The 16,841-nt window shown below is 37.7% G+C and overlaps 2 protein-coding genes across 6 annotated transcripts in view; both read left to right on the top strand.

Moving 5' to 3' along the window:
• Nucleotides 1–3,605: 3,605 nt before the first annotated feature.
• LOC135696661 (bile acid-CoA:amino acid N-acyltransferase) lies at nt 3,606–6,384 on the top strand. Its single transcript, XM_065216132.2, has 2 exons — nt 3,606–4,191; nt 4,693–6,384. The coding sequence occupies exons 1-2, from the start codon at nt 3,606–3,608 to the stop codon at nt 5,445–5,447; spliced, it is 1,341 nt and encodes a 446-aa protein (XP_065072204.2). The 3' UTR covers nt 5,448–6,384.
• A 60-nt stretch (nt 6,385–6,444) lies between these two features.
• The window catches only part of LOC135696665 (acyl-coenzyme A amino acid N-acyltransferase 1), a 31,120-nt gene continuing 20,723 nt past the window's right edge, over nt 6,445–16,841 (top strand). Inside the window, exons 1-2 of one of the 5 annotated variants that reach the window (XM_089113764.1) lie at nt 6,445–6,922; nt 16,693–16,724. Coding sequence is in view for 4 of the 5 variants with exons in the window: in XM_065216137.2 (XP_065072209.2) it covers nt 9,625–10,186; nt 11,450–12,195 (1,308 nt within the window). In the remaining variant the exon portion in view is untranslated. The other 4 variants (XM_089113765.1, XM_065216137.2, XM_089113763.1 and 1 more) reach the window with 4 other exon arrangements.

The raw sequence follows: 16,841 nt of genomic DNA on the forward strand, positions 1-16,841 counted from the left end.
AGAAAACACTGTCTTTAAGAGACTGCTTTTCTGTCCTTGTGCGAAAATGGAAGAAAAATGCTGATTTGAGGCATAGAAATTGCAATGCAAGTATAACAAAGATGTTGCAGTGTACAGACAGTTCCCATCAGATTTGATTCTGCATGAAGGGATATTTACATTACACTCAAAACGCTTTCAGATGAATACATAGTATGTATTATGTCCAAATTACAAGACTAAAATAAAACACAGACAGCACAGAAAAGCTCAAATTTACTCAAAAATTCAAAGTAGAAGAACTGTCAGTGTTCATGAACTAAACATAAAATTCAACGTTGAAATTAACTGTATTTTTTGCAAAAAAAGTTGTTTAACTGTTCTGCGTAACAATAGAAGAAGTTGTTTATATGGTTTTACAACATCTTTTTATGCATAAAAGGTAGTTTAAAAAAAATTTAAACAAACTTGAGACCTTGGCTTTCTTAGGAAATATGATCCTTTTAAGTTATCTTAGTTTTCAGGTTCAATGTTTCAATTTTCAAGAAATAAAGCTTTAGCAGTTGAAAAATTTATCATGTTATGCAAAAACATATAAGAACATTCAGAGAATTTTGAGATAATTAAGATGTAATAGTGTTAACTAACATGTAAATAATCATTTTAGAGGTTAGAAAAGTTCCTGACAGTAGACTACATTAAACCTAATAACCAGAGTACAAACAACACAGACTGATAAGGTTAGTTTCTTGATCACTGTTGAGATAACAATCTTTGAGGATAACAATCGGCAAGTGAATGAAAACCTACACTGTTTTGTTATACGCATTTTCTACCACAAAAGTAAAAAAAAACATTTTTGAAACAAGTTTAAAAAAGAAGTGCAATTCAAAAACAGCTATACATTTTCAACAGGGATAATTTCTTGCATTATTCCAAGTATATACAACAATTAAGTGCAAGAAGACATTTTTTGTATGCTTTTGTGGCTTTGAGTTAAATTGTTAAACCTACGGGTTACAAACCTTAACAAAATGTTTAATAAAAGATAAGCTATCTGGCAGGGAATCCAAATGATCAACTTTTGACCTTGACATAGTCAGGCAAGAGGATCTCCGCACAATGATCTTTAGCCAGATAAAATTCTTGACAAATGAAACTAGGCATACTTTTGCGAAGCTTCGACAGCTCGTCCACAAAAAGTTCCTTCAAAGCTGCATGGTCTTGCGATTTAATAAAATTTTCAACTCTTCTTTGAATATCCATCGCCATAGCAAGGAGAATCTTTGCAATAAGCTCAAATTCGAACTCAATAAAGTTTTTGCGTGCTGAATCGTCAGTTTCCTGCAGACCGAACACGTTTTGTTTCTTTTAAAAAGAGACTTATTTAGTCCAGCAGAATGGTGTAAAGGAATGGTAGAATTGTAGATTGTGAGGTAAAAGGATGCAATTTGGCACACATAGAATTTGACATGGTGATTTTTTTAAACTCAGACCCATCTCAAAAACTAATTCTATGACGCCATTATGACGTCATCAAAACATCATTCAATTTTTCCATTTGCTAAATGAAGAAATGGCTTTGAAAAAAGCAAACATTTAGTAAACTAAAGCTTTTTGTCTGACACTCTTTAGAGTTTAAAGCGTCAGAACATAGACCGAAAACTCTACGCTAGGAAATATATATACCCAGTTGTGGATCGAAATAGGCCAATCAGAAACACGAGCAATGACTGTTGAGGTTGACCAATCAGTGCCGCTTGCCTATTGAGAATGTTACCAGTGGAGTCCTAAGGTGAAACTCCTTTTGTCTACACAGTAGCGGTTTGACAGTAGCGGTCTACTGTCAGGAACATTTGATAGGGCTTTCACTTTGGCAGTTTTGTAGTTTTATTTGATGCAATGCTTTATAGATATTGTTTTCAGGTATTTACCCCCATAGAAAGTCTGCGTCAATAGCTGGCTTTTAAAGCCGATGTTAAGTCGAAAAACAGTGATGGTGTCGGCCAGAGGCGAATCCAGAGCAAGTTTGAAGGAAGGGCAGTCGGTAGTGAGGGCGCTGAAAAATTTTCAAAAATTGGTGACGAGAGTACGCTGTATACAACAATTTCAGATCCATTTTCAGAATAAACAACATAACTTTCAGGTAATCCTTGAAGTAAATTAACCTATGGGTCTCAGAAACTTTTTCCCCTGATTCCCATTCTTCAAAAGGGGCGTACAATTTCCAAAAAGGGGCGCCAGATTTGCTTCAACTCGTCGAGGGAGGGGCAACTGCCCCCTCCCCTTAAATCCGCCACTGATGCCGGTAGCTGCAATGACGATTACGAAGAGGAAGAAGACAGAAATGAAGGCGAAAACGAAAGAAAATGACGAGGTAGAAACGGACAGACGAAGAAAAAGACGAGGATTACTATTGAGGCGAGGAAGAGGACAAGGACAAGAATGAAGAGGAGGACCAAGAAAAGGACGAAGACGAAGACTTAGACGAGTATAAGGACGAGAACGAAAGCGAAAGCGAAAGAAAATGACGAGGTATAAACGGACAACAAAGAAGAAGACGAGGATTAGTATTGAGACGAGGAAGAAGACAAGGACAAGGATGAAGAGGAGGACCAAGACAAGGACGAAGACGAAAACTTAGACGAGTATAAGGACGAGAGCGAAAGCGAAAGCGAAAGCGAAAACAAGGCTGAGGACGAAGGCGAGAACGATGGTGAGGAATAATGACATTTAAATGTTGCAAGAAATAAACTGGTGCCAGAAATGAAGTGCTGGAAGATATATTATATGCCATTGTCGAACAGACCAAATAGATTTTTTTACGAATCAAGGAATGCTTGTGGTTGTTTCAAAACTTTAAATCGTTAAGGCTGGAATACACTAGGCATTTAATTGACTCGCAATAAAATGCCTAGTGTATTCGTAGAGGTTGCCTAATTATTGCCATACATTTTCAAATTATCAACTTTCCGAAGTTTCCATTTTAAAAGTTGAACATGTTCAATTTTTGGGAAATAAAATGCCCAGAAGACCTTTCGTTCCTAATCCTTTTTGATTGCTATAGTTCAGTGAGTCACCAAGAGCATTTGAAGGACAGTTTCCAATAGTTTCTTGTCAATTTTGCCTGAGAAGGGAAAAAGAGGCAGCATACATTACATTTCACAGCCAAATGCTACGAGTAAGGGATGAATATTAGATTAGCCAACACCAACAGGCATTTAATTGACTGGCAACAGAATTCTATCATCGGAAATTACAACGCTGGCTTTAGCACCAACAGCAATAGGCCTAAAGCGATTTATGTGGTTCCGTGCATCTAATGTGGAATTCAAGAGTATTTTAATCTTGTGAGTAGTGAGTTACACTTAAAGATTACAGCGATGTTATCAGGTCTCTGTGGCATTTTTGCAGAATTAGCATTTCAATGGAGAAAATCTTGAATTAGGAAAAGTAATATTTGTTGGCCTCAAACTTGTCCCCTTGATCTGCTGATGACGTACGTCTGTTATAGAAGTAAGGACGGACATATTTTTTGAAAACGCTCACAGAGTGGATGCATATTCTTTTGAATTGAAAAACGGATAAAAGTAATTGCGTTCTCAAAAATATCCGGCACCGTGTTTATGTGGACTGGGTCTAGACAAGTGATGGGCAATTCTTTACGTAGAGTTGATAAATTGAAAGTAAGAATGTTACCGACAATAATTGCACCGAAATGTCCAGTGCTCGTGGATCAAAGGATTCAGATTAAAGTGAAAAATTTGAGCCCATTTCAAAGTGTAACCTTGCGAGTTGAGCTCAATTCTGACAAATCGGAGCTTTTTGAATCATATGGACACTACATCGCAGACAAAGATGGTGAGCTGAATTTGTCACGAGATTCTTCTTTTGGAGGTACCTACAAAGGCATTGACAACATGGGTTTATTTTGGAGCATGTTGTTAGTACCAGGGCAACGAAAAGGGGTCAGGTTTCTTGCAAGAGATGTCACTAAACCGATGGAATTTAGGGTTTTCTTGTTTGACAGGCACGTTATGTCTCAAGGGAATGTAGATAACCCGAAGCAAGCCGTTGAAAAGCTTCCTGAGCCTCTAGCAAAAACGAAAATTTTACGAACATATCTGGCTGATCATGTGGAACGCAAGGAGATAAGTGTTGGCCGCATAAGAGGGACATTGTTTGTTCCAAAAGGAAGCAGAAAATTGCCAGGTACGTTTTCAATTTATTCTTTCAAAGTCAGGCCAATGAATGCGATATTTTGACTGTTTATGCGCTGGGGTTTCTTTCGAATATAGATTGGGTCATGGTCATCGCTAGCTTTTGTGCACATCCCATCACATCCCATTTACCGATTAAGTAGTAGAGATATCCTTTATTTCCCGCCAGATCTTAAAATTTGATGACTAGACGAAGCAAAATAGCCGAAAAGTTTTTGTTTTTACAATAAAATGTTCTTCCAAGGGAGTTTCACACCCCCTCCACCATACCCCCCTTTAGCAATGGCCCTGATTATAGTTGTGGACAATGATAGAAAATAACATGGAATATAATGCTTCAAAGTTCAAATCATATTGTCATATGGGTCCGTTTATGGATTTTTTTATTTCCTCCCAAAGCCTTTGCTAACGGTGACTAGGAGAATGCTTCGATAAATCAGCCTGACCGTTGGCCATGGCCATAAAAACTTCAATTTTTCTTTTCCCATAACAGGTGTCATTGACATGTTTGGTGCTGATGGGGATCTGATTGAGTCTAGGGCAGCCATTTTGGCATCTCATGGATTTGTCACGTTTGCATTGGCCTATTTTGGATACAAAGATCTGCCTAAAAGCCCAAACAACATTGATTTGCAGTATTTCATCGAGGCTGTTAAATGGTTTGCAAGTCATGAAAGGGTTTATCCATCTGGCATTGGATATATAGGTTCTTCCGCTGGCGGTCAGATTGCTTTGAATGTTGGCACAGAATGTTCTCTGGTTAGGGCTGTTGTTGGTATTTCTACGGCTGACATTTTGGCAATTACACTTAAATATAAGGGGGAAGTTAGGGGCTTAAATGGGGGATTCAAACCGGAACATTGCCATATAAATGAAAAGAATGAAGTTCTTTCTATAGACGTTGACAAACTGGACCCTGTTGAATTTCGAAACAGCAAGAATCCAGTTGAAAAATTCGAAGGGAAGATCATGCTGGTCACAGGAGATGATGACATGTGTCCTAATATGTCTGATTGTGCACTGAGAATGCAGAGGAGGCTAAATGAACATGGCAGAGAGTCTGCAACTATTCTTCATTATCCAGGCACCGGACATTTAATCGATGTTCCTTTTATGCCAACATGTCGTATTGCTTACTTTCCATATCATGAAGTTTATATTTTATGGGGAGGGAGTGTAATTGAGCAATCTGCGGCACATGAGCATGCATGGAGAGCTATCAGAAGATTTCTCTTGGAAAATGTATGAGATTCATCTTCTGAATTACAGTCGTATCAATAAAACTGAAATGATACAACTTGGGAAAGAAAAATTTAATTACCTGCAGTTACTAGCTTCAAGAAAGACCTCTTAAAGAAAGCAAATGATCGCGTTTATTGATATTTCCGCCTCTGGTGTATTTTCCCGTTAATACTGTGACAGACCAATACTTTTATTTTTGTGTGGAATGACTGAGTTTCGGAGTATGGTTAGGGAAGACTAAGGTTTTTAAGATGAAGACAAGAGTTTTTCAGAGAAATACTAGTGTTTTTCATATAAAGCTAGGGCTTTTCAAATAAAGGCTAGGTATTTTCAGATTAAGACCATGTATTGTTCATTGTTAATATAAGCGCTATCCACAAGTTACTTAAAATTTCATGAAAGTTGCCCGTAGAATATAGAGACGTTGCTTAAAAGTTGCCTGTTTTTGAATAAACTCTTGCTCGATTACTTTAAAGCTATTCATAGAATTGATTTTCAAAAAAGCAAACACATTGTTTAAAGTATAATATTATTGAGACATAATAATTAAATATGTAAGAATGCATCAACATCAGACTTGTACAAAATTTATTCATTCAAAAACAAACTGTGTCATATGCATACAACTGCTCAACATTACAGATGCCTCTACTGCTTCCTCCAAAACAGCTTGCTGTTCATTTAAAATGCGCTTTTCATGCCCCTGAAAAGCTTTCTCAGCTGATGTAGAATTTAATCGTACAACCCATACCTTCTTTCATGCGCTTTTCCATCCATCAAGAGTGCTTGCATTGCATCACTTTCCCACCATCTCAACTTTTCATCCTCAGCTTGAGTTTATGTACCCTGGGCCGAAGCTACAATCTTGACAAAAAATAGCTGAAACTTGTTACCGAAAAATGAAGTCAAATGTCTTATCTTTATATGAAGCGTGCTAAACTACTAATAACCACATTGAAAAGGGGTGGGTGGGTAGGTGGGGGGTGGGGACGGGGGCTGTATAATTTGGAACTACCTTAATTTTCTGCGAGTGTCTTATCTTTTTGCCAGGACTGTAAGTTTACAGGAGGTTCTTCAGCAGATCCAGCAATATTAATATTACCATCATCATCCATGAAAAGGAAATTTTAAAACAGCTGCAAAGTGGGAGAATCTGAATCCGAGCCTGAAAAAGGCAAATAATTTCAAAACTTTATGCATGACTTTGCGTGTGTTTATAGTTGATTCAAGTTCAAGTGACAGTTGAGAGTTTTCAATTCAACATCTATTATAGTCAGAGAGCTAGAGAACTTAAAATTTGCCTGCAGCCCAATGCCTGCACCCCCGCCCCCTCCTCCCGCCCAACCCCGGCGTTAGAAAAAGTTTAATTTGGCCTCGATTTGACATTTCTTGTGAACACCACAAAATGGCGGGAGTAATCAAGTTCGTGCAAATGATATTGGATGCGAATGCAATCTGGGCATTAAGGATCCCTGTGTAAAGTAAGTTTATTAAGTTTCTAAATATCTACAACGGCTCATTTTGTTTCTAGTCTCCTAACATTTTCCAGTGTCGTTTTTTTCTTCAAATTTCTAACTCCACAAATTAGGTACTTCCATTTTTATTTTTTAGGATAGCATCCAAACGATCCAACCTAAGAATAGCTAAATTCAAAACTTTTTAATAATTTCCCGTGAATGACCCCTTTTGTTCCATCCTCAAAAATTGATTCTAGCTAAAAATGGCGAATATAGCCTAAAAGTTTGGGGAAGGGGCTAGTAGGGGGTCAGCTTTAAGTCAGAGGGCCCAAAGCTATCTTTTCCTTTGTGTGTGGTTTAGTAGAATGTAAAGTTGCCTATAAGTTCATTATATGAATGTATGTTTTTAGATATTTGTATCGGATAATCGGAGCCTTCTAACAAAGATATTACTTTCTTTGGAGTATATCAATGGAGCTTGGTGTGGGGCCTACCCAGGGGCATCGCGACCGAGGGGTGTAGGGGTGTCACACCCCCCCAATAGTATCTCAATAGGAAATTTCAGGTAAAACCCGCTTGGTGGAAGAAGCGGTTTAGGTATTTTAGAGACCTTCATGTCACAAAATCAATAGCGGATCAAGCAAAGGTAGTTGCTCCGTTGGTTAAATATGATATTCCTTGGTATGAATTAAGGTAAACAAACTAATGATTTGAAGATTTGAAGATTTCTTGTTGGCCCTAGATCGAAAAATCCAGGCCCTCTTTAGGTAAAATTGTGTCGTAGAAGCGTCAACTGCAATTCACTATGAGCTCCAAATTTTTTTAACATTCAAAAGGCATGCTAAGAAGGAAGGAGGGATCTAAATTGACAACCATGTTGCTTGTTACCTAGCTTCAGAAGTAACTGACAACATGGTATTTCTCAAGACCACGGCGAAATTGTACCAGTTGTGTTAATCTGCTGTTCAATTTGTTTGTAAAAAAATTATTTTCAATAAGATTAGGAGGATTGCTTAAGTGAAATGTGCTTGAAAGAGTGCATTTGCCAGAAAAATAGAAGCATCAAAATTTTCGAAAATTTCCTGCTCCTTCGGCGGCAACCATGGTGCCGCCTCGGGTAGTAACTATATCCTTTGTCTGTTCTGATATAGAGATTTGGCAAAACTACTAGGAAAATTCCGTTATTATCAAATTAAAAAGAAAGTTGCGAATTATATACAGAGCTAGATTGGCAAAATGCATTGCAGAGGTTTGTGCACAGCCAATAAAGAATTCAGGCAAAAATTTTTAAATCAGTTGAATTGACGCCCCTGGACCTACCCAGTGTACCCCATACCAGGTGTAGTATCTTGAGATACTGTTTAGCAAAAAAGAGAATCAAATTTAGTTTAAACTTGCAGTAAAGTCTTAATGTAGTTTGATGCGATGGTTATCATGCCTAGAGTCAAACTCATCAACAAACATTTCTAGGTGGACTGAAATGAGGCAGGTCATTTTTGAAAACCTTTTTTCAAAAGAAGCATCACCTGCTTGCCAGACAACATTTACTGTTTCAGCAATAACCTCTTTAACCTATGTCCATAGCAGTGTACTATTTTTTGTGAGAACCAATAAATTTAAGTTCAGGCTGACTATTTTTTGGAAAACCAGAGGCTGGATTGTCGTTAATTTGTGCTCAAATTAATAGGGTGTAAGCAGTGTAATTTTTAGCTTTTTCGCTCAAGAGAGGTGTTCAGGCCTCATTGGCCAACAAAGTGAGTGGGACAACCTTCATTTACTGAAAAGTTTGATTATTCACCAAAAAGCAATGTTTCATATTACATTAATATTACGATATTTCAAGGTTGGCCATGCGAATAACAAGGATGAGTTATGAATCTGTTCTTTACCCGGTAGATTCGGCATTTTTTATGGTTACTCTCCATGCTCAGTAATGGAAAAAAGTGAAAAATCAATGGTAGTCGATGGTATTTCTGATTCTTTTCATTTTCATTTCGAATTGTTCCTCTACGCACCTCGACAAGTTAAACTTTTAACGATTCATTGGCAGACTCAAACAAGTGAGAACCAAAAATGAAATCATATGGACAGCAAAGGTTATTGGCTGTTCCCTTGGAGCTTTCAGAATGTACTCTTTCTTTTTCTCTATGAATGTTTGTCTTTATACTGTCAGGAGCATTTTTTTTCTTTCTTTTCTGATCCAAAGCGACACACTTTTCTTTGTCTCGCCCCTGCTAGTTTCAGGGAGAGCAGAGGCTTAAGGCTAGTCCTTCATAGCATTCAGAGTGTACTCTATCTTTCAATGTATGAATGTTTATCTTTATATGTCAAGGAGCTTTCTAATCACCTCAATTTTTCTGGTACAAAGCGAAACTCTTTTGCACGTTTCGCCCCTGCTAGTTTCGTCGACTTTCTTTAAAATTATATGGAGAGCAGAGGCTTAAGGATAGCCCTTCAAAGCATTCAGAATGTACTCTATCTTTTAATGTATGACTGTTTTTGGTGGTTTCAGTTCATTTCAGATGATTTCAGGTGCCAAGTGATTTGCGCATGCTCAGCGGAATTTCAAACGTCTTTTTTTACGTTTCTGTGTGGTTGGATGTATTTTTGAAACCGCTCATGGTGTTTATGCATATATTCATTTGAATTTTCAAACGGATAACAATAACTCCGTTCCTAAAAATATCTGGAACCGTGTGGATGTGGACTAGGTCTAAAGGCAAGTGATGGGCAATTCTTTACGCAGGGTTGATAAATTGAAAGTAAAAATGTTACCAACAATAATTGCACCGAAATGTCCAGTGCTCGTGGATCAAAGGATTCAGATGAAAGTGAAAAATTTGAAACCATTTCAAAGTGTAACCTTGCGAGTTGAGCTCAATTCTGACAAATCGGAGCTTTTTGAATCATATGGACACTACATCGCAGACAAAGATGGTGAGCTGAATTTGTCACGAGATTCTTCTTTTGGAGGTACCTACAAAGGCATTGACAACATGGGTTTATTTTGGAGCATGTTAGCAGTACCAGGCCAACGAAAAGGGGCCAGGTTTATTGCAGGAGATGTTACTAAACCGATGGAATTTAGGGTTTTCTTGTTTGACAGGCACGTTATGTCTCAAGGGAATGCAGATAACCCGAAGCAAGCGGTGGAAAAGCTTCCTGAGGCTCTAGCAGAAGCGAAAATTTTACGAACATATCTGGCTGGTCATGTGGAACGCAAGGAGATAAGTGTTGGCCGCATAAGGGGGACATTGTTTGTTCCAAAAGGAAGCAGAAAATTACCAGGTACGTTTTCAATTTATACTTTTGAAGTCAGGCCAATATATGCGATATTTTGACTGTTAATGCGCTGGTGTTTCTGTCGAATGCTAAGGAATATAGATTGGGTTGTCGCTAGCTTTTGTGCACATCCCATCACATCCCATTTGCCGATAAAGAGGGTAAACCATCCTTATTTGCCGACAGATCTTAAAAGTTGATGACGAGACGAAGCAAAATTGCAAAAAACCTCTTGCTATCATAGGATTGTTAGCATCAGTCCGCAATATTCAATTGTATATTTGGAAACTATTATTCCATACAATTAAATTTTAATAGTTCTGCAAAATGGGCACGACTTTTTTCATATCCCCATACAGGTTTGGCAGAATTTTTCATGGCCTTTTGCAAATATCGTCCACCCACATATAGCAGTTACTTTAAGACTGCTCCCTAAAATGTCGAAATTTTTTCAGTATGCCCTTTGATCCACTTCTTGCAACTTCGATTTGAATTTCCATGAATTTTTTCGAAAAAGAAAGTTTAGTCCCTTAATACAAGACCTCAGATTCTCATTTTCATTCCAACTTCATTTTGTATTTGCCACAGATGATTACCGAGCGTCCACACTTTCGAGCTATGGATATCGATATAAAATGTCCTTTTTAGCCACCGGGATTTTTCGCATAAGGAAAATATATGGGCACTGGTGCTCACAGGGTTTAAGAGAACAATAGCCACCGGTTTCAATATTTGAGCATAGATAGCATACTCCAAACTGTCGCTCCGAGTGGCCACTAATTTCCTCGATTGTGAATTCCTTGGATACTTTGGGATAACAGATGTTTTAGGAAACTCTGTCGGAATCTTTGCAACAAGGGAGAGCTGTTCTTACGAAATTAGGAATTGTGTGTAATTCAGTCTGTAAACAAAGGAACTTTGGTCAGCCTGTGACAAGAGCAGTAATGTTGCAATTGAAATTTTAGAGAAAAATTTAGGATTCACTGAGAAATTACCCCGTTTTCTGAAACCTGTGGAACTGGTCTGGATCTGTGCCTGCCCCCCCCCCCCCCCTGTAGCAATGGTCCTGAATATGTGGACAATAATAGACAATAACATGGAAACATAATGCTTCATAGCTCGAATCATTTTGTCATATAGGTCCGTTTTTGGATTCTTTTTATTTCCTCCTAAAGCCTTTGCTAACGGTGACTAGAAGAATGCTTCGATAAATCAGCCTGAGCGTTGGCCATGGCCATAAAAACTTTAATCTTTCTTTTCCCATGACAGGTGTCATTGACATGTTTGGTTCTCATGGGGATCTGATTGAGTCTAGGGCAGCCATTTTGGCATCTCATGGATTTGTCACGTTTGCATTGGCCTATTTTGGATACAAAGATCTGCCTAAAAGCCCAAACAACTTTGATTTGGAGTATTTCATCGAAGCTGTTAAGTGGTTTGCAAGTCATGAAAGGGTTTATCCATCTGGCATTGGATATATAGGTGTTTCAACTGGCGGTCAGATTGCTTTGCAGATTGGTGCAGAATGTCCCTTGGTGAGGGCAGTTGTTGCTATTTCTACATCTGACATTATGGTAATTCCACTTAGGTATAAGGGGGAAATTAGGGGCCTTGTTGGGGGATTCAAACCGGAGCATTGCCATATGAATGAAAAGAATGAAGTTGTTTCTATCGACTTCAACTCTGTCGAACTTCGCAATATCGAGATTCCAGTCGAAAAAGTCGAAGGGAAGATCATGCTGGTCACAGGTGATGATGACATGTGTCCTAATTCGTCAGACTGTGCAAGAAGAATGCAGAGGGGGCTAAATGAACATGGGAGAGAGTCTGCAACTATTCTTCATTATCCAGGCACCGGGCATTTAATCGAAGTTCCTTTTATGCCAATGTGTCGTATTGCTTACTATGCATATCATAAAGTTTATATTTTATGGGGAGGGAATGTAATTGAGCATTCTGCGGCACAGGAGCATGCATGGAAAGCTATCAGAAGATTTCTCTTGGAAAATGTATGAGATTCATCTTCTGAATTACAATCGTATCAATAAAACAGGAAAAGTACAACTTGGGAAAGAAAAATTTAATTACCTACAGTCACTAGCTTCAAGAAAGACATCTTAAAGAAAACAAATGATCGCGTTTTTTGATATTTCCTCCTCTGGTGTATTTTCCCGTTATTACTGTGACAGACCAATACTTTTCTTTTTGTGTGGAATGACTGAGTTTCGGAGTATGGTTAGGGAAGACTAAGGTTTTTCAGATGAAGACAAGATTTTTTCAGAGAAAGACTATTGTTTTTCAGATGAAGCTAGGGCTTTTCAAATAAAGGCTAGGTATTTTTCAGATTAAGACCATGTATTGTTCATTGTTAATATAAGCGCTATCCACAAGTTACTTAAAATTTCATGAAAAGTTGCCTATAGAATATAAAGACGTTGCTTAAAAGTTGCCTGTTTTTGAATAAACTCTTGCTCGATTACTTTAAAGCTATCATAGAATGGATTTTCAAAAGAAGCAAACAAACTGTTTAAAACATAATATAAAGACAAAATATTTTAATATGTAAGAATACATCAACAACAGACTCGTACAATATTTATTAATTCAAAAACAAACTGCGTCATAAGCATACAACTGCTTAACATTACAGATGCCTCTACTGCTTCCTCCAAAACAGCTTGCTCTTCATTTAAAATGCGCTTTTCATGCTCCTGAAAAGCTTTCTCAGCTGGTGTAGAATTTTATCGCACAATCCGTATTTTCTTTACTGCGCTTTTCCATCTATCAAGAATGCTTGTATCTCTTTCCCAACATTTCAGCTTTTCATCCTTAGCTTGAATTTATGTACCCTAGACCGAAGCTAGGTTGACAGGAAGATCTTCAGCAGATCCAGCAATAATATTATTACCATCATCATCCATAAATGGGAAATTTCGAAAGGGGGCCTATAATAGGGGGACCAAAAGCCGCAAAAACGACGACGCGGCTGCGATAGCAAAAAAGGCCCTATAAGGGGGGATGGGATTATTTCATATTTCAAAATTAACAAAGCAAAGTACTTCGAAATTGTCGAGTGTTCCATTCTGCCTTCAGGTGTCACGAAAAGTTGGACCGACTCGCATACAAAATTGACCGAGTCTTCAAAACCAATCTTTGCAGCTACGTATATTGAAAATGTATAAAGAATAGGTGCAGAACACATCAAATGGATTTCGTAGTTGGGTAAAAATATAGAATTCATTCTCTTTGAACTGTGGAATCATTTGGTACTTTAAAGAGGAATCCAAGGACACTGGACGAAATATCTATCTCTGTTTTGCTCAACTTATATTTTGGGTACAACTAAAAAAGAAACTCGAAAAACATACGTGTACCAAAACTGATAGTCTTAAGTCTTTTGCGTGGAGGGTACAACCTGAAGGGGCTAGTTTTCTACACATGCCTGGAAGATACAATTAACTTGGAGGATTTTTGAACTTTGAGTTTAAGAACATCTTCTTTGGCTCTACTAGCCACCAAGGCCCTAACAACCAGTAAATTCAGTTGTTTAATGGATTTTTCATATTACAGTCATACTGTTAATTCTAGTCACTATATTTCTAGTCTTAGGTGCATTCAATAGAAAGAAATAATGCTAAAATAATGTTAATGCGAAGCTAAACCTTGGGAACCTTCTGGCAGAAGACGGGAAGTCATGTCCACGTTACAAGCTTGTTTGATGGTATCATCAGATTTGAAAAATTCGAATGTTGCAATTTTGCTGACCGTGCATTGTTCATGCTTCCAGTTAAGCGACTTCTGGTCAATTACCAGAATGTTTGCAAGGCTTAAAATGATCAGTGGCCTTTATTTTTATGATTTAAACTTCCATCGAGTTTGAAAAAAAAAACAGTTGGAGTGGACCAAATTCCCTTTTGCGGTTGCGTGTTTGTGGCTTTTCATAATATTGCCTTATTATTTTATCTTTTTGCGTAAATTATAATTCTTTTTAGCATTACTTCTTGGCGCCATACTAAAATTCAGATATGGTCAGAAACAACATTTTCAAGATAAGAATAACATTTCGGTGAACATGTTAGCTCTAGATAAAAAAATTGAAGAATGAACAACATTTTTCTGAATATTATTATCAGCAAGTCAAATCTTAAATGGCTTACAAAAAGTGGTTTAGTGGTCTTAGGAAGAATTCCTAATAAGTATATGTGGAACAAGCAATAGATAAAAACATGTTTATGATATTATTTGATGTTCTCGTCTATTTCGATGAGATAATATAAGCCAAAAGTATTTGCGGTATATTATATGCTATTGGTATTTTTCCTATACGTAAAGTATGAAAAGCCTTTTTAACCCCTAGAAAGATTGAAAAGATTAAAGAACAACCCAGGTGTAATATGGTTGGTATCTTAACAGGTCTACAGATCAATAGTCACTTGAGTCAATGCTTGAGATCAATAGTCTCTTATATCTTCAAGTATTTGTAATTACAAACGTGCATTTTTTTTCCTCTCTATGTTATGGCCCCGGGGTAGACAGAGTTAATGCTCCCCGGGGTATCGTCTTTGTAGTGTATGTAAAGTAGCGTGTAGTTAAGGTATTACAGTAACTTGTTGGGTAACTTCTTAGAATGTATAAAAAGTCAATGCTGTTATCAAGTATATAATTCTCACACAACATTTTAAGAGGTATTCAGTTATTTTGTTGTTTCATATTTCATACTCGGAACCAAAGTTATTTCATATTTCAAGACTTAAAAACCTAAATATTTATATTTGCATTCCGAAGATCTCAATCATTTCATATTTCAAACACCCCTTATAGGGACTCAAAAGCTTGTTATCTTCATTAGAGGACATTATTGGTATCAGGGGGCTAAGGCTTTCGCGTAGGAAAATTCCGGCTTTCGGTGGATATTTGACAAATGTTCAATGTGGCGTAAAGGGAAGCCCATCCAAAATGTTGTCTTGTCGGAGATCGTAGGCCGGAGCACAGCCAAATGGTCGAACAGGGAATGAGTGTATCTCAAAAAAGTAGCTGCCGTCTGAAATATGTGTTTTCTTAGTAAATTACTTTAAGTGAGTTGAAAAGAATCAGTTATGTTACTGGTATATGGGACGTTGTGGTAGTCGAATATTTAATCATTTAGCGGGTAGGCAACTCTAATTCACCTTGGCTGAATAAAAAAAACTTTTGTAAAAAAATTTCTATTCTCAGGTTTCACTAGCCCATAAGACGATAAAAACAAAGCAAAAAACAAAAAATTGCTCAAGCAACCTTCCAACCCAAACCAAATTTCAACCGAAAAAGGATGAAGGAGAGAGAGTGGAAAGCCGCAAATAACTCATAAATCTAATCTTTTCTCCATTTAACGAGTAAAAAACTTCCCACTCAGTATCTCCATTCCCTTTGCTCTAACTTCATCCCGTTTTCCCAACCACTACGTCCATTTTCTTCCTTTGATGAATTCGTTGTTAAATTATTTCATGTGCTGCGTTTTCCGTTTTTTGGTTCAAAACTATAATGTACGACATCCCAAAACAACATCCAGTGACAAAAAATCTATTTCGAAATTACTCATTTTTGCAAAATAAATCAACTTTTTGCGCGCGAGTAGCGAGAAGCCTATGCATTTCAAGCGTAGGCCTGTCTCCGCTTGTCAACTTGTACGTCATGCGGTCACGTGATACTTTTGTAAATTTGCGTCTACGGCCCCTTCCAAATGAAATTTTTGTCGGAAAACTTTGAAATGTTCAATCTTGACCTATTTTCTACCGAATACGTCGTTAAATGATAGGGTAAAATAGGTGATGAATTAGCCACAGAACTTGACCACGAGGGTTTCCAATGCAGCGATGGTTGGCTTGACCGATTCAAAAAAAGAAGAGCAATAACATTTTGTATAGTTAGTGGTGAAGCAAACTCAGTATCCAAAGACATTGTTAATGATTGGCTTTGCAACAAACTAACCAGTGTTCTGAAAGAATATGACCCAAAGGATATATTCAATGTAGATGAAACAGGACTCTTTTTTAAGCTGCTTCCTGATAGGACCCGAGGGGTAATTCACTCTTGCAAATAGCGTACGAGATTTTCCCTAAAACAAAAGGATTTCCTGGGATTTTCAGATAAAACAATAGGATTTTCCCAGAAAGATTTTCTTGGAGTGATTTGCCCCTCGGGATTATATTTTGCGAGTTGCGAGTTGCGAGTTGCGAGTTGTCAGTTGCGAGTTGCGAGTTGTCAGTTGCGAGTTGTCAGTTGCGAGTTGTCAGTTGCGAGTTGTCAGTTGTCAGTTGCGAGTTGGTTTTTCATCATGTCAGTTCATTCTTTTTACCCCAAAGTATAACAGCTATACCTCATTGTGCGCAAAGAATTTCAGTTAGTAAAAATATGTTGTCCTTGGACATTAAAGCGTTTTTTGCAAAAAGACATCCATTGAGCCCCGACCGTCCCCTGCTCCAAGAGCTTCCCCCAGGCCACTTTCCGCGCCCACGTGCCTGTTTTTCTCCTAGCAACATTCAAAATGGAGGCTGGCTGCGGAAAGGTAAGAAGTTGAAATATTTGTTTAAGAACCTAGTTTCCTTTCTATATAATCTGCTTAGAAATAGGAAATGATTAATCAGTTGCGCTGAAGTATTTTCAAAACACTGTGCAGTTGAAT

The sequence above is a fragment of the Rhopilema esculentum genome, chromosome 18 (assembly GCF_057945365.1).
Source record: "Rhopilema esculentum isolate cy_ngs chromosome 18, ASM5794536v1, whole genome shotgun sequence".
NCBI classification, from domain to species: Eukaryota; Metazoa; Cnidaria; class Scyphozoa; order Rhizostomeae; family Rhizostomatidae; genus Rhopilema; species Rhopilema esculentum.